We start from the raw sequence: 18,662 nt of genomic DNA, 5'->3' as shown, positions 1-18,662 counted from the left end.
AGCATGACTACCACAGCATTCTGCAGTGATACGCCATCCCATCTGGTTTGCGCTTAGTGGGACCATTTTTTTTCAACGGGACAATAACCCAACACACCTCCAGGCTGTTTAGGGGCTACTTGACCAAGGAGAGTGATGGAGTGCTGCATCAGATGACCTGGCCTCCACAATCACCTGACCTCAACCCAATTGAAATGGTTTGGAATGCAGAGTGAAGGAAAAGCAGCCAACAAGTGCTCATTATGTGTGGGAACTCCTTCAAGACAGTTGGAAAAGCTTTCCAGGTGAAGCTGGTTGAGAGCATGGCAAGAGTGTGATAAGCTGTCGTCAAGGCAAAGTGTGGCTACTTTGAAGAATCTAAAATCAAAAATATATTTGGATTTTAACACTTTTGGTTACATGATTCCATAGTTTGATGTCTTATTCTACAATGTAGAAAAAAATGAAAAATAAAGGAAAACTCTTGAATGAGTAGGTGTCCAATCTTTTGACTGGTACAGTATATCTACAGTAATAAGACAGATCTTGCTCCTGTTTTCAGTTTGAGTCTGTTTAATAACCTACTGATTAGGGCGCGGCGGGAAACAGAATTTGTCATACCTTCCTTCTCATCTCTGGATTTACGGTATTACAGGTTTATTACACAAGGGTCGCAAAAACAGCTAACACGTCTATTGGGTGTCTACCAAAATGCTAACAAAATTAGCATACGCAATATCGAATATCCAGGGAGGCTGCTAGCTAAAAATGCTAATGAGCCTAAACGAGCAAATGTGAACGAGACATTGTGCAAATGAACAAAGTTTTGTCGCATGCTTTTCTGAAGGAAGAACTGTACTGTCTCTGAAGCAGCATGTGTACACGCGGTGCCTGTGTGGAGTCGCTAGGGCGTCTTGAAGGAGTTCCCACATAATGAGCACTTGTTGGCTGCTTTTCCTTCACTCTGCTAGAAGAGAGTAAATAAACGCAAGGAAATCAAGCAGTGGCAGATGTACACAACTCATCCAACGGGCATTAATTTCGCAAACACCTCAGAAAGCCAACACTGATACCCGTCACATTATTTCAGTCAGTTTCTTAGATAACTATCAAGTTAAACTTAAGGGTCGCGTTAATGCAGAATAAAAAATGCATAATAAATAACTTGCTGCGTTTGGAAGCGCAGCTCTAAGATGCTTCTTGTAATTTCTGCTCGTCATCAGACTAATTTCATGCTTCAGTTGCATTTCTCCACTCAGATGCAAATTCACAAACAGGCATTCTGTCAGCAGACAGCGCTCTGACTGAAGTGGAGCTACTTTTCTCTTGTACTTTTCTTGGTGTAGCCAGCCTACTTTTGTCTGGTAAAATTAAATATTTACATAAAAAAATATATATAAAAAAAACTTTAGGAAATGTAGCCTGCTACATTATTTCTATGATAAACATGAGCAATATGATGGCCATGCAAAAACATTAAGCTTATTTACTCGTGTGGCTTCCAACCATATAGCGTTGCACTTCTGTTATCTGATGAAAATGAAGCTATTTTCTACTTATTGTTTTGCACTGTTTTATAAGGAAAACTATAGTTGCACGTCCCTGAATTATTTTTATTGAAGCAAAACAGTTGACTTTCAATATAAAACGCGACCCAAGTCAATACACAGCTGGACTCTGCTCCCGCTGTGTCCCTTTGTGCTGTTTGCAAACAAACACGTGACTGGCTCAACTGTTCTGGAGAACTACCGTAAGCTTCATAATGTGACAAGTGAAATGAAGAACGCGATCCGTTTAATGTCCTAACGTGTTGCACAAGTGTCCTGCATTCATACTGAACAAAAATATAAACGCAACAATTTCAAAGATTTGACTGACTTATTAGTACATAAGGAAATCCAGTCATTTGCCCCCCAAAATTAGGCCCTGTTCTATGTATTTCACTTGCCTGGGAATACAGATATGCACCTGCTTGTCACAGACAGCTTTTGCCTCATGCAGCGGTACACATCTCATTTGCATAGAGTTGATCAGTCAGTTGATTGTGGGATGTTGTCCCACTCCTTCAATGGCTGTGTGAAGTTGCTGGATATTGTCAGGAACTGGAATATGCTGGCGTACACGTTGATGGGAAAGATCCCGAACATGCTCAATGGGCGACATGACATGTCTGGTGTGTATGCGGGCCATTGAAGAACTGGTACATTTTCGTCTTCCTGGAATTGTGTACAGATCCTTGCGACATGTGGCTGTGCATTATCATGCTGAAACATGAGGTGATGTGGGCTGATTAATGGCGCGACAATGGGCTTCAGGAACTCATCACGGTATCTCTGTGCATTTAAATTGCCATAGATAAAATGCAACTGTGTTCATTGCACGTAATTTATGCCTGCGTATACTATAACACCACCGCCAACATAGGGCACTCTGTTCACAACGTTGACATCCGCAAACCGCTTGCCCACTCGACTCCATCCATACACGTGGTCTGCGGTTGTGAGGCCGGTTGGATGTACTGCCAAATTCACTAAAACATGGTAAATAAATTAACATTAAATTCTCATTCTCTGGCAACAGCTCTGGTGGATATGCATGCAGTCAGCATGCCAATTGTAAACTCCCTTAACTTGAGATATCTGTGGCATTGTGTTGTGTAACAAAACTGCACATATTAGAGTGGCCTTTTATTGTCCCCAGAACAAGTCACACCTGTGTAATGATCATGCTGTTTAATCAGCATCTTGATATGCCACACCTGTTAGGTTGTTGGCAAATACTCACTAACAGCGATGTGAACACATTTGTGCACAGAATTTGAAATAAATACGCTTTTTGTTTGTATGGAACATTTCTGCCATCTTTTTATTTCAGCTCATGTAACATGGGACTAACACTTTACATGTTGCGTTTTATATATTTTCCCAGTATAGTTGATTTTATTTAAATACATCGCGTCTGTCTATATATGGTCAAATACACGTTTAAAAATGTCGACCTGTTCTTTCGATTGTTCTCGGTCGACCTATAATTTTTTGTTGTTGTCTGGGACAGCCCCAGTCATGAGGCCTTTAAACAGCCGCCATTACATTAATAATGCAACATGTTTAGTGACAACTTATAGTAGAGTTGAAAATGCGATGGAAATCCTATTTTTTTTTTTCTTTCCACACGTCATCACACACAAACTTTTATCAGCAACAAGTCAATTTGATGGAAACTCATCGCTGGTTGAAAAATGTTTTTTTTAAATTCGATTTCTGCAGCTTTTAGAATATTCGCATTAAAATCTTTTGCCAAAGACACATAACTACTGATTGTTATTTCCCCACCTAGAAAATCCTACAAAATTATTGCCTGAACGTCTCAATACCTTTTCTGATGCATTTCATAAACCATACTTCCTTCAGTTTGAAATGCTTTTGAATGTACTGTCAGGCTGATGTGTAATAAATGGAAACATTTGCCGTTTGGCAACCCGTGCCCTAGTCACTGTTACCTAGGGTGGGGTTTTCGAGACTAGATACATATGAACCCAGGTCTGTTGGTGCCTTATTGGGCTCCCGGGGGGGGCGCAGCAGTCTTAGACACGGCATCGCAGTGCTAGAGGCGTCACTACAGTCCCTGGTTAGAATCCAGGCTGTATCACATCTGGCTGTGATTGGGAGTCTCATAGGGCGGCGCACAATTGGCCCAGTGTCGTCGGGGTAGGCCGTCATTGTAAAAAAAAATGTTTTCTTAACTGACATGCCTAGTTAAATAAAGGTAAAAAATAAATAAATGTATTGCTTTTTTTATTCTATTCGCTGTCATTCCTTTCTATTTCCAGTTCTACCTGCCACCATGTCGCTGGAAGCACCAGACATGGGCCAAGATCCTGCACCAGACATGGGCCAAGATCCTGCACCAGACATGTCCCCAGAACTAGCTGCAGATTCCGCTCCAGCCCCAGAATTAGCCCCTGAGCTAACACCAGATACAGCCCCAGAACTAGCTGCAGATTCAGCTCCGGTCCCAGTAATGAATCCAGGTTGTAAGATCATGACATTCCGGCCCACCATGGAGGAATTCAAGGACTTTGCCAAATACGTTGCCTACATGGAGACTCAAGGAGCACACCGCGCAGGCCTGGCGAAGGTACACACACACACACACACACACACACACACACACACACACACACACACACACACACACACACACACACACACACACACACACACACACACACACACACACATCAGGACAGTTTAGTTTAAATTGCCAAACACTAATAATTCATCCTTGTATTGTTATTACCTCTCCATCTCACTTGGTCACAGTTGTCTCTTTTCCCTTTCTTTCACTCTCGCCCCCTCACATCCTCTCTCACTCACTTACTTTCACATTTCTTCCCTCCATTCTGCCCTTCTTGCAGGTGATTCCCCCCAAGGGCTGGAAGCCACGGAAGTCATATGACGTCATTGAGGAGATGACGATCCCTGCTCCCATCATGCAGGTGGTGACGGGCCAGTCAGGCCTCTTTACCCAGTACAACATCCAGAAGAAGTCCATGACTGTGGGGGAGTACCGCCAACTGGCCAACAGCAGAAAGTAGGACCTCACATCACCCAGCTACCAGACATTCTACACCCATCGAGACCCATTCAGAATAATGAGGAAGATACATTACTGTTATGATCAGAGACAGTTTTTTTTTTCACAGTGAAAACTAAATAATAATTTATTCTCCCAGTTTAATTTTGTATTTTTTTTTTAGTTTAAAAAAAAGTTTTATATAAAATGTTTTCTTTCACAATCACAGCAATTTAGTTTACCACAGTTATGAAGAGTTGAGACCATTACAAATGGCACACTACGATTGTGAACCTTTGATTTATCAAGTTTCCATTGATATTATTGTGTTGCCTTGGTCATCGCCTGTTTCACTGCCTTTCCCATTTAATATCTGTCTGGTGAACTATAGACCTCTCTCCCCTCCACTCCCAGGTACTGTACTCCCCGACACAAGGACTTTGACGACCTGGAGAGGAAGTACTGGAAGAACCTCACCTTTGTGTCTCCAATCTACGGGGCTGACGTCAGCGGCTCCATCTATGACTCCGTAAGTCAGCCCAGGAACAAGCCTTGCTTATTAGACATGCAGACCTGCGAACATGCATGCATTTTGCATACCAAATATGCAATTCTCTGGCCATGTACGATCTGAGTTAAAAGTACGCATAAATGAAAATGGGCTGACACATTTTTTATAAAAAATAAATCCACTGAGTAAATCTAACATCCCGATTCTCGAGCTGCAACACACAGACATGTACAGAGTTTTTATCAACGGACATGGAGATTAATATATAATTGTTTGACTAGCTACCCCATCGAATCGACGTGTGTTGTGGAAAGGTAAACACTAATTGTTTCAAGTTAATGTTAGGGAACATAAGATGAATGCTCAGTGGGCTCTAAAATGGCAGCAGTTCACTCGCAGTTGCTAGTGAAAGAAATGGAATGCCAATATGAGAAATAACTGGTCGTGTTTGTGCGAGTGTGATATATATTTAATTTCGCATCCATTAGTTGGATTTTCCACTTAACATTACGAGGATCACGCAACCTGAGACTGTAACTGTAATTATTATCCACGTCACAAAATGCATTACAAAAGTATAATCAAAAATAAATATGAATGTCTTGGCGGGGGGGGCGGCGGCCAATCGAGTTCCTGCACGCGTCTGGTACTCTTAAAAAGTTGGACAGGGTTGGCAGGGCTGCACATGGATTGTGAACATTAGTAACGTGTTTCTTATGGGACAAGTTCAAGTAGTGCTTACCTCCCTGTTACTGTTTTCTTCTGTTTCCCACCACCTGAACACGACCCTGGCTTCACTATACAGTGCATTCGGAAAGTATTCAGACTCCTTCACTTTTTCAACGTTTTATTATAAAATGGATGAAATAGTTTTTTCCCCCGCCACTCATCAATCTACAAACAAACCCCATAATGACAAAGCAAAAACAGTTTTTTTTTTAGAAATGTTTGCAAGTATTCAGACCCTTTTTACTCAGTAATTAGTTGAAGCACCTTTTGGCAGCGATTACAGCCTTGGGTCTTGGGTATGACGCTACAAACTTGTCACACCTATATTTGGGAAGTTTTTCCCCATACTCACTTCTCTGCAGATCCTCTGTCTGGTTGGCTGGGGAGTGTCTCTGCACAGCTATTTTCAGGTCTCTCCAGAGATGTTCGATCAGGTTCAAGTCTGGGCCACTCATGGACATTCAGAGACTTGTCCCAAAGCAACTCCTGCGTTGTCTTGGCTGTGTGCTTCGGGTCATTGTGCTGTTGGAAGGTGAACCTTGGCCCCAGTCTGAGGTCCTGAGCACTCTGGAGCAGGTCTTCATCAAGGATTTTTTTTAAATATTTTTTTATTTAACTCTGCCATCGGTCTTATTTTCAATGATGGCCTAGGAACAGTGAGTTAACTGCCTTGTTCAGGGGCAGAACGACACATTTGTACCTTGTCAGCTCGGGGATTCGATCTTGCAACCTTTCGGTTACTAGTCCAACACTCTAACCACTAGGCTACCCTGCCGGATCTCTCAGTACTCTGCTCCATTCATCTTTCCCTCAATCCTGACTAGTCTCCCCTTCCCTGCCACTGTAAAACATCCCCACAACAAAGTTCAATCTTGCTTTCATCAGAACAAAGAATCTTGTTTCTCATGGTCTGAGAATCCTTTAGGTGCCTTTTGCAAACTCTAACAAGCTGTCATGTGCTTTTTTTACTGAAGAGTGTCTTCCACTCTACTATAAAGTCTTGCTTGGTGGAATGTTGCAGAGATGGTTGTCTTTCTGGAAGGTTCTCCGATCTCCACAGAGGAGCTCTGTCAGAGTGACCATCGGGTTCTGGGTCACCTCCCTGACCCAGGCCCATCTCCCCCGATTGCTCAGTTTGGCCGGGCGCCCAGCTCTAGGAAGAGTCTTGCTGGTTTTAAACTTCTTCCATTTAAGAATGATGGAGGCCACTGTTCTTGGGGACCTTCAATGCTGCAGAAATGTTTTTGTACCCTTCCCCAGATCTGTGGCTCGACACAATCCTGTCTCAGAGCTCTACGGACAATTCCTTCGACCTCATGGCTTGGTTTTTGCTCTGACATGCACTGTCAACTGTGGGACCTTATATAGACAGCTGTGTGCATTTCCAAATAATTTCCAATCAAATTAATTTACCACAGTAGGACTCTAATGAAGTTGTAGAAACATCTCAAGGACGATCAATGGAAACAGGATGCTGAGCTCAATTTCGAGTCTCTTAGCAAATGATCTGAGTACGTATGTATAGAAGCAAGGTATTTCCGTTTTTATTTTTTTACTAAATTAGCAAAAAATTATAACCTGTTATCGCTTCGTCATAATGTGTGTAGATGGAGGACATTTTGTATTTAATCAATTTTAGAATAAGGCTGTAACTTAACCAAATGTGGAAAAAGGGAAGTGGTCTGAATACTTTAAGAATGCACTGTAGTTACAAATGGTGTGGAATTCCTTAGTACTAAGTACCTGACAGTAACACCTGTTGAGAAGTTTTAATTAAAAATAGCTGAAATATCATGTCTTCTTGTGATGTGGCCTTGATACCATCTGGTGGTGAACATGTATTACTACATGGCCTTGAACGTCAATGGCAATCTTAGTCCTCATAGTAGTATAGCTATGTTATGCACTGGTATAAGACTAGCTGAAGTACAATTGTGACAAACAAACAGTTTAACTCCATGTCTATAGGCATGGCTTTTTTTACATTCAATGTATTTGGTAAATGTAGCCAATATGTTTTCATTGGGTCATCGTATTCACCCCCCTCCTCTGTCTGTGTTTCCAGGAGATCAGTGAGTGGAACATCGGCCACCTGAACACGCTGCTGGACATGGTGGAGCAGGAGTGTGGCATCGTGATCGAGGGGGTGAACACTCCCTACCTGTACTTTGGCATGTGGAAGACCACCTTCGCCTGGCACACAGAGGACATGGATCTCTACAGTATCAACTACCTCCACTTTGGAGAGCCCAAGTCCTGGTCAGTGGCTGGATTTGTCTTTTTAGTTCTTTGCATCTCTGTGTCTCACTGTCTCACTGTCTCACTGTCTCTGCATCTCTGCTCACTTCAAAATATACATACAATTACTTCTGTAGGTCATTTAGCACTTGTTTTGGGGGGATTTCAACACATTCCTCGTGGTTATCTCTATTTTATGTGACAGCTTTTTGCTGCAATTGCATCTACATAAAAAATTGCATCTACATGGCAAGCCGAAATCACTCCTTGATTTCAGGATCTGGACAGGCTTTCGGCAGCTGCTTCTCCTAGCATCTATCATCTACATGTATAAAGCTGAACGTGAGTTAAGGAGACTGTCCATGTACTTCTGTACTTAAACAGGTGGTCACTGGAGGACGGTCTAGACCGATGGTCACCAACCTTTTTTGAGTCAAGGTCGCTTTTGAGTCAAAATGCAAACTGAGATCTACCACTACGATTTTATTTTAAAAACATGACTTAAAAATGTATGTGTGTGTGTGTGTGTGTGTGTGTGTGTGTGTGTGTGTGTGTGTGTAATCTAATTCACATCTAAATGGCAATATAGATCTGTGCAATATCCATATCTCGAGATCCATATTGTGTGCACTATTTTGAAACGCCACTCGGCCGTGAGTAAAGTCCAGTTTTCTAATGTTCGCTGCTTGTCGTCTCTCTCCTCTTGCAGCCCCGCCCCTATGTGTATTTTCTGTCAATATGAGTGTGTCCTACAAGCAATCTTAAATTGTCCAGGGCCAACCATCCCATAACTCGTCGCTAGGTAGCAGTAGTGCTCTTCAAACACCTCTCTCTCTCTCTCTCTCTCTCTCTCTCTCTCTCCCCCGTCGTTTTCTTATTCATCTTGTAATACGACCCCCCCGTCTGTCTGTCTTCACTCTGCATCCAATTCTATTTCTTACCGTTTATGGCTCTCTCAACACTGAATCACATAAAGAGCCTCAATTTGTCAACACACCTCCATCAATTTCTTCAACCATTTCACTTGGAAGCGAATAGGAAAAGCAGCACTACTGCATAGGCCCTGCGGTATCTCACACTCAAGGGGTTCATCCCAGATGGCACCCTATTCCCTATATAGTGCACTACTTTAAACCAGAGGCCCTATGGCACCCTATTCCCTATATAGTGCACTACTATAGCCCAGAGTCTTATGGCACCCTATTCCCTATATAGTGCCCTACTATAGCCCAGAGTCTTATGGCACCCTATTCCCTATATAGTGCACTACTATAGCCCAGAGTCTTATGGCACCCTATTCCCTATATAGTGCACTACTTTAGACCAGAGCCCGTTGGGCCCTATATAGAGAACGGGGTGCCATTTGGGACGCAGGCTTAAACTAACAGCCACTCCTGGCTAAATGAGTCGCACGGCAGCAAGGTAATGGTGGTAGATAAGGGTATCGACAGAACGCTAATGGAGGGAGACGCTTCGTCAAAGTATCAGTAACGGTGGTGATCTTACCTGGCAACCTTGGTCTCGCTCTCTCTCTCACGCTCTCTCTCCTTCAATCTCTCCATGGTCTCGCTGGGTGACTGATTACCCACTCCGCCATCAGTCAAGGATTGATCTTCTCTTGTTATTTTAACCTGTAGGTTTTCACTCAAAACTTGTTCCTGAAGAGCTACCATCCTGTAGGTATTCACTCCAACCCTGTTCCTGAAGAGCTACCATCCTGTAGGTATTCACTCCAACCCTGTTCCTGAAGAGCTACCATCCTGTAGGTATTCACTCCAACCCTGTTCCTGAAGAGCTACCATCCTGTAGGTATGGAGAGCTACCCTCCTGTAGGTTCTCACTCCAACCCTGTTCCTGGAGAGCTACCATCCTGTAGGTTCTCACTCCAACCCTGTTCCTGAAGAGCTACCCTCCTGTAGGTTCTCACTCCAACCCTGTTCCTGAAGAGCTACCCTCCTGTAGGTTCTCACTCCAACCCTGTTCCTGAAGAGCTACCATCCTGTAGGTTCTCACTCCAACCCTGTTCCTGAAGAGCTACCCTCCTGTAGGTTCTCACTCCAACCCTGTTCCTGCAGAGCTACCCTCCTGTAGGTTTTCACTCCAACCCTGTTCCTGCAGAGCTACCATCCTGTAGGTTTTCTCTCCGTCCCTAATCGAGCACACCTTATTCTAATAATTAGCTGGTTGATGAGCTGAACCAGGTTCGTTACAACAGGGTAGGAGCGAGAACCTACAGGATGGTAGCCCTTCAGGAACAGGGTAGGAGTGAGAACCTACAGCAGGGTAGCCCTTCAGGAACAGGGTAGGATTGAGAACCTACAGCAGGGTAGCCCTCCAGGAACAGGTTTGTAGAGCCTTGCTTTAAGCTATATGTTTTATTGGAGGATAAAAGTCTGCAGATATGACTGTAGTCATACACACAACACATTTCCCCGGAACAAGTTTGTATCCCCCCCCCCCATCTCCCCTCCATTAGAACTAGAAAAGACTCCAGCCAGAACAGGCTTGATTTTGAAAATACTTGTCTTATGATACAGTAGCATACTAAAGCAAGAGTTTTCATTTGAAGATATCCTATCCTTATATTGCTGGTGCTGTCATTTGACAAGTATAAATGGCCATTTATAATGTAGGAAGTAGAGGGATGTTTTGATGATGGAATGAGAACAAGGGGCTCTGAACTGAGCCAGGCCTCACTTGCTGTGCTCATTACTACACAGGCAGGCTTTTCTCTTTCTCTCACTCTGTCTGGTGGCTACCTCTTTCTTCCCTTCCTTTTCTCTCTCTCACTCTCTCCTTTCTTGACCTCTGGCTTTCTCTCTGTTTTTGATTCTCTCTTTGATTTGCTCTGTCCCTTCCTCCTCACTCCCTTGGAGGTCCCCTGTACCTGTTCAGCTCAGAGGGAACCGTTCTATTTTTCTTTCTTTTCTTCCTCTCATTTAGTCTCTCCCCTCCCGTTGCTTTTAAACCTCTCACTCAGTGGGTGTCCTGTAGTACCTGCGCTGACTCTGAGTGTACCAATCAATACCAGCATCAGTGTTTGTGTACCTGAGCCTTCACTTCTACTCTCCCACCATTCTCCTCTTTTCCTATTTGTCAGTCTCTTTGGATTTGTGTGTGTTTTGGTGAGTGTGTGCGCGTTGTATTTGTGTGCGCGTTGTATTTGTGCGCGTGTCTGTGCGTGCGCGTTGTATTTGTGCGCGTGTCTGTGCGTGCGCGAGGTGTGCGTGCGCGAGGTGTGCGTGTGTACATGTGTGTGAGCGTTGCGTGAGAGTGGTGCGCGTGAGAGTGGTGCGCGTGTGTCTGTGGTGCGTGTGTGGTGCGTGTGTGTGAGCGGTGCGTGTGAGGGCGTGGCGCGGGTGAGGGGCGCGCGTGTGTGTGAGCGTCGCGTGTGTGTGTGAGCGGGGCGTGTGTGTGAGCGGTGGCGCGTGAGTGGCGTGCGTGTGTGTGGCTTTCCCTCTTACATATGCCCCTGTGAGGAAAAGTAATCTTCCCCTGTCACTCGTTAAAAGTACATTTACTCACTTGGATGCACCCCACAACTCTGTTTAACCGTGAATGTGTGTGTAGTGGGGAGAACATTCAAACACTGTACACACACTTCTTCCCCCTCCTTTTTTTGGGATATTGAATCATATTCACTTTGGGGGTAATTACAGTATGTTAAACTGTGTGCAAGGAGCTGTCGTCCCCCCCCCCCGTGCAGCCACTGTGAAATTAACTCCATTCCCCTCTAACTCTACTGCCATCTGTCATTACCCCCCCCCCCCCCCCCCCCCAAATAATCTGTTGTCAGATGCTGTAAACATTGCCCGGTGGTTTGCAGAGAGTAAGAGAAACTGCTGAAAATGAACATCTTAAAATTGCATAGATTCCATTTATTATGCAGAGTGAGAGTCCATTATGGGTTCATTGTTCACTTGTTATAGATTTATCAGGTATTAGATGACGCTCGCTGTTTTTGTGTCTCTTCCGGAAGGATGGAGATGTCAGTGCCACAGTATTGTTTCATTGGAAGTGTTTTATGAATGAAGACAACTGGCAATAGTTAAAATTGCCTAATCAATTATATTGATGTCAATGGATGTTCCGCTTGCATTGTGAATCTGAAACCTTTTTAGAAGGCCTTGACAGGTACGTTTCCCAAAGACGACTTAAAGATCCTCTTTTAGCACGAAGGTTATCTTGGTAGGCCATTGAGAACGATTATCTTAAAGTTAAAATGGTTGTTTTTTGGGGGAAAACTCGACCAAGACCAGGAGAGAATGGAGAGATGATATGACCAGTCTTGTCTGTTAAACTACTGTGTGTGTGTGTGTGTGTGTGTGTGTGTGTGTGTGTGTGTGTGTGTGTGTGTGTGTGTGTTATTGAGCTACATCTTGAAGACTGCGTTGACACGCAACACCACAAGTCTATGTGTTGCAAATCAACTGGCTTGGCTGTGTAGATCAGCAAAACCGAGATGAGTTGAGCAGCTGTGAACAACGTATTAAAACACTGATGTACTGTGATTCATTTTGGAGTTTATTCAACAGGATATTGATTTGGGATATTAAACGTTTTCATGACTTTGGTTCCCTTGGTAACCCTGCTGTGTCGCAGGTTAGTTTAGGGTCAAATTCCAAATGTCGCGTACACATTTCTATATGCCCTTTCCCATATTCTCCCCAGTCTAACACGGAACCCCAACCGGCTGCGAGCGTGCGCTATCGTGCATAAATGTATTTTGCCCCCACCCCCAAACCCGATGACGACATGCAGGTTAAAATATCAAAAACTCTGAACCAATGACATTAATTTGGGGACAGATCGAAAAGCATTAAACATGTATGCTTGCACTTGCTAGCTAACGTTAACTTGTCCTATTTCGCTAACGTGCTGTTGCTAGCTAATTTGTCCTGGGATATAAACATTGAACGACCAACCGAATCGTTTCTAGTCATCTCCTCCTTCCAGGCTTTTCATCGTTTCATTTATATGGTGATCGCATCGTATTACCACGACTACCGGCAAAACAGTTAGTCTTTCATTCACCCACGTGGGTATAACCAATGAGGACGTGGGTACCTGCTTCTATAAAACAATGAGGAGATGGGAGAGGCAGGACTTTCAGCGCGATCTGCGTCAGAAATAGGAAGGATTTCTATTTTAGCCCTTGGCATCGCAAACGCTCGTTGGCGCTCGCGAGTAGTGTGGGTGCAATAATTTAATTTCTACATTTATTTTGCGACGCTCGCGCACGTGACGTGTCCGGTCTGGTCAGCATGTAACTCATTCACGAGCACCCCATTTTTAATATCAGAGACATAGATATGCACATTTAATTAAAAAGTTTAAATTTTTTAAAATTGTATTTAACTAAGCAAGTCAGTGAAGAACATTTCTTATTTACAATGACTGCCTACACCGGCCAAACCCAGACGACACTGGGCCAATTGTGCGCCGCCCTATGGGACTCCCAATCACAGCCAGACGTGATGAAGCCTGGATTCGAACCAGAGACTGCATTGACGCCTCTTGCACTGAGATGCAGTGCCTTAGTGGCGCAGTGGTCTAAGTATGTAACTAACGTCTCAGAATAGGATGGCTGATCTAGGATCAGGTCCACCCCTTTCCATTCAATCTTATTAATTTTGATCTGAAAGGCAAAACTGATTGTCAGTCAGCACTCATTCTGACACGTTGGATACATACGGCCCTGGTCAGCATGACAAAATCGCATTTGATGCTATGCCAATAGAGCTGGTAGTTCAAATCTAATGTTCCATTGAACACAACAGGTGTAGACTTTAAAATGCTTTACTTGCGAACCCTTTCCCAACAATACGGAGGTAAAAAGTAGGAAAAAATAATATCAAAAAAGGAAACGGTAACACAATTCAACAACAACGAGACTATATACAAGGAGTACCGGTGCAGGGGTACGAGGTAGTTGAGGCAATATGTAGGGGGGTAAAAGTGACTAGGCAATCAGGATAAATAATAGAGTAGCAGCAGCGTCTATAAGCGCGTGATAGAACTGAACATATGTTGTCTTCAGAATGTATTAACAACCCTTGGACTTTTTCCACATGTTGTGTTACAGTTAAGTTTTTAAAATGTATTAAATGTAGATGTTTTGTCACTGGCCTACACACAATACCCCATGATGTCAGAGGAATTAGTTTTGTAATTTCTTTTGAGTCAAGTATTCAACCCCTTTTGTTATGGCAAGTAAATAAGTTCAGGAGTGAACATGGGTTTATTAACAGGTCACCTAATATGTTGCATGAACTTGCTCTATGTGCAATAATATTGTTTGACAATTTTTTTTAACGACGACATCATCCCTGTACCCAAAACATACAATTGTCTGTAAGGTCCCTCAGTAGAGCGGTGAATTTCAAACACAGATTTAACCACAAAGACCAGGGAGGTTTTCCAATGCCTTGCAATAAAGGGCACCTATTGGTAGATGGGTAAAAATATTAAAAGGAGACATTGAATATCCCTTTGAGCATGGTGAAGTTATTAATTATCAGTACCCAGCCACAACAAAGCTACAGGCGTCCTTCCTAACTCAGTTGCCGGAAAGGAAGGAAACCACTCGGGGATTTCACCATGAGGACAATGGTGACTTTAAACCAGTTACAGAGTTTAATGGCTGTAATAGGAGAGAACTGAGGATGGATTAACAACATTGTAGTTCCTCCACAATACTAACCTTAAATGACAGCATGAAAAGAAGGAAGCCTGTACAGAATACATATTTTAAAACATGCATCCAGTTTGGAACAAGGCACCAAAGTAATACTGCAAAAAAATATGTCAGAGCAATTCACTTTTTGACCTGAATACAAAGTATTATGTTTGGGACAAATAGAACTGTATACAACACTGAGAATCACTCTCCGTATTTTCAAGCATAGTGGTGGCTGCATCATGTTATGGGGATGCTTGCAATCGCTAAGGAGTGAGAATTAAAAAGGAACAAATAGAAACGGAATAGACAAGCACAGGCAAAATCCTGGGAGATGAATTCACTTTTCAGCAGGACAATAACCTAAAACTCAAGGCCACATCTACACTGGAGTTGCTTACCAAGAAGACGGTGAATGTTCCTGAGTGGACGCTTTTTTAAATTTGATTTTTTTAACCTTTATTTAACTAGGCAAGTCAGTTAAGAACAAATTCTTATTTTCAATGACAGCCTAGGAACAGTGGGTTAACTGCCTGTTCAGGGGCAGAATGACAGATTTGTACCTTGTCAGCTCGGGGATTCGAACTTGCAACCTTGCCGCCCCATTTACAGTTTTACAGTTTTGACTTAAATCTGCCGGAAAATCTAGGGCAAGACATGAAAATGGTTGTCTAGCAATGCTCAACAACCAATTTGACAGAGCTTGAAGAATTTTGAAAATAATGAGTTAGTGTTGCACCATCCAGATGTGGAAAGCTCTTAGAGACCCAGAAAGACTCACTGTCATCGCTGCCAAAGGTTCTTCTACAAAGTATTGACTCAGGGGTGTGAATAATTATGCAAATGAGATTTCTGTATTTAATAATTAATGCATTTCTAAAAAAAAAACTGTTTTAATTTTGTCATTATCATGGGATATTGTGTGTACATTAAATACTAATTTGAATACATTTTGAATTCAGGAATGAATACTTTCTGAAGGCAATGTATGTGTGTGTTGGAGTGTCAATGTAGTAGTGCTGCAGTCCCTACGGTTATGCAACACTCACTACAGAGTTCCAAACTGCCTCTGAAAGCAACATCCGCACACAAACGGTTTGTCAGGAGCTTCATGGAATGGGTTTTCTTGGACGAGCAGCCGCACACAAGCCTAAGATCACCATGCTGGATGCATGTCGGCTGGATGTGGTGTAAAAGCTGGCCGCCGTTGGACTCAGTGGGAAATGTGTTCTCTGGAGTGATGAATCACGCTTCACCATCTGGCAGTCTGACTGATGAATCTGGGTTTGGCAGATGCCAGGAGAATGCTACCTGCCCTAGTGCATAGTGCCAACTGTGGAGTTGTTTGGTGGATGAGGAATGATGGTCTGGGGCTGTTTTTTCATGATTTGGGCAAAGCCTCTTAGTTCCAGTGAAGGGAAATCTTAATGCAACAGCCTACAATGACATTCTAGATGATTCTATGCAACTTTGTGGCAACAGTTTGGGGAAGGCCCTTTCCTGTTTCAGCATGACAATGCTCCCGTGCACAAAGCGAGGTCCATACAGAAATGGTTTGTCGAGATCAGTGTGGTAGAACTTGACTGGCCTGCACAGAGCCCTGACCTCAACCCCACTGAACACCTTTGGGATGAATTACTCGCCCAACGTCAGTGCTAGACCTCACTAATGCTTGTGGCTGAATGGAAGCAAGTGCCCACAGAAATACTCCAACATCAAGTGGAAAGCCTTCCCAGAAGAGTAGAGGCTGTTATAGCAGCAAAGGCAGGACCAAATCCATATAAATACCCATGATTTTTTTTATGTTCGAGTGGGCAGGTGTCCACATAATTTTGATCATGTATATTTGAAGGGGTCTCCACATACTTTTGTATTTATAGTTTATTTTATTATATTTGTATTTTTTTTATTTCATCTTTATTTAACCAGGTAGGCTAGTTGAGAACAAGTTTTCATTTACAACTGCGACCTGGCCAAGAATAAAGCAAAGCAATTCGACACAAACAGCACCACAGAGTTACACATGGAATAAACAAACAAACAGAATCAATAATACAGTAGAAAAAATCTATATACACTGTGTGCAAATGAGGTAAGATAAGGGAGGTAAGGCAATAAATAGGCCATGGTGGTGAAGTAATTACAATATTAATACCAATTAAACACTGGAGTGATTTAGGTGCAGAAAAATGTGCAAGTAGAGATACTGGGGTGCAAAGGAGCAAGATAAATACAGTATGGGGATGAGGTAGTTGGATGGGTTATATTACAGATGGGCTATGTACAGGTGCAGTGATCTGTGAAATGCTCTGACAGCTGGTGCTTTAAGCTAGTGAGGGAGATATGAGTCTCCAGCTTCAGTGATTTTTGCAGTTCGTTCCAGTCATTGGCAGCAGAGAACTGGAAGGAAAGGAGGCCGGAGGAATTGGCTTTGGGGGTGACTCGTGAGATATACCTGCTGGAGCTCGTGCTACGGGTGGGTGCTGCTATGGTGACCAATGAGCTGAGATAAGGCAGGGCTTTACCTAGCAGAGACTTGTAGATGACCTGGAGCCAGTGGGATTGGCGACGAATATGAAGCGAGAGCCAGCCAACGAGAGCGTACAGGTCTCAATGGTGGGTAGTATATGGGGCTTTGGTGACAAAACGGATGGCACTGTGATAGACTGCATCCAGTTTGTTGAGTAGAGTGTTGGAGGCTATTTTGTAAATTACATAGTCGAGGATCGGTAGGATGGTCAGTTTTACGGGGGTATGTTTGGCAGCATGAGTGAATGATGCTTTGTTGTGAAATAAGAAGCCGATTTAGATTTAATTTTGGATTGGAGATGCTTAATGTGAGTCTAGAAGGAGAGTTTACAAACTAACCAGACACCTTGGTATTTGTAGTTGTCCACATATCCCAAGTCAGAACCGTGCAGAGTAGTGATGCTGGACGGGTGGATAGGTGTGGGATGCGATGTGTTGAAGAGCATGCATTTAGTTTTACTTGCATTTAAGAGCAGTTGGAGGCAACGGAAGGAGAGTTTTATGGCATTGAAGCTCGTCTGGAGGTTAGTTAACAGTGTCCAAAGAAGGGCCCGAAGTATACAGAATGGTGTCGTCTGCGTAGAGGTGGATTAGAGAATCACCAGCAGCAAGAGCAACATCATTGATGTATACAGAGAAGAGAGTAGGCCTGAGAATTGAACCCTGTGGCACCCCCATAGAGACTGCCAGAGGTCCAGACAACAGGCCCTCCGATTTGACACACTGTACTCTATCAGAGAAGTAGTTGGTGAACCAGGCGAGGCAGTCATTTGAGAAACCAAGGCTGTTTAGTCTGCCGATAAGAATGTGGTAATTGACAGTCGAAAGCCTTGGCCTGGACGATGAATACAGCTGCACAGTATTGTCTCTTATCGATGGCGGTTATGATATCGTGAAGTGCACACATGACCAACTCTGAAACCAGATTGCATAGCGGAGAAGGTACAGTTGGGCACTGCGTTCAGAAGGTACAGTTGGGCACTGCGTTCAACCACCTCTGGCCTGCTCGCCTCCCTACCACTGAGGAAGTACAGTTCCCGCTCAGCCCAGTCAAAACTGTTCGCTGCTCTGGCCCCCCCAATGGTGGAACAAACTCCCTCACGACGCCAGGACAGCGGAGTCAATCACCACCTTCCGGAGACACGTGAAACCCCACCTCTTTAAGGAATACCTAGGATAGGATAAGTAATCCTTCTCACCTCCCCCCCCCCCCTTTAAGATTTAGATGCACTATTGTAAAGTGACTGTTCTACTGGATGTCATAAGGTGAATGCACCAATTTGTAAGTCGCTCTGGATAAGAGCGTCTGCTAAATGACTTAAATGTAAATGTAGTTGGATTCGAAATGGTTGGTAGTCTGTTAACTTGGCTTTCAAAGACCTTACAAAGGCAGGGTAGGATAGATATAGGTCTGTAGCAGTT

General features: G+C 43.5%; 1 protein-coding gene across 5 annotated transcripts in view; it reads left to right on the top strand.

Annotated features, from left to right (window-relative positions):
• The window catches only part of LOC123997156 (lysine-specific demethylase 4B-like), a 90,793-nt gene that overhangs the window by 2,786 nt on the left and 69,345 nt on the right, over positions 1-18,662 (top strand). For 4 of the 5 annotated variants that reach the window (XM_046301268.1, XM_046301275.1, XM_046301281.1 and 1 more), the window contains exons 2-5: positions 3,809-4,116; positions 4,397-4,572; positions 4,969-5,083; positions 7,860-8,053. In XM_046301268.1, coding sequence (XP_046157224.1) covers positions 3,823-4,116; positions 4,397-4,572; positions 4,969-5,083; positions 7,860-8,053 — 779 coding nt within the window. In that variant the 5' untranslated portion in view covers positions 3,809-3,822. Of the gene's footprint in view, positions 1-3,808; positions 4,117-4,396; positions 4,573-4,968; positions 5,084-7,859; positions 8,054-8,309; positions 8,835-18,662 lie in introns of those variants that run through there. The other variant, XM_046301289.1, reaches the window with a different exon arrangement.

This window comes from Oncorhynchus gorbuscha, linkage group LG02 (assembly GCF_021184085.1).
Source record: "Oncorhynchus gorbuscha isolate QuinsamMale2020 ecotype Even-year linkage group LG02, OgorEven_v1.0, whole genome shotgun sequence".
In the NCBI taxonomy this organism is placed as follows: Eukaryota; Metazoa; Chordata; class Actinopteri; order Salmoniformes; family Salmonidae; genus Oncorhynchus; species Oncorhynchus gorbuscha.
This window is presented reverse-complemented; position numbering and strand designations above follow the sequence as displayed.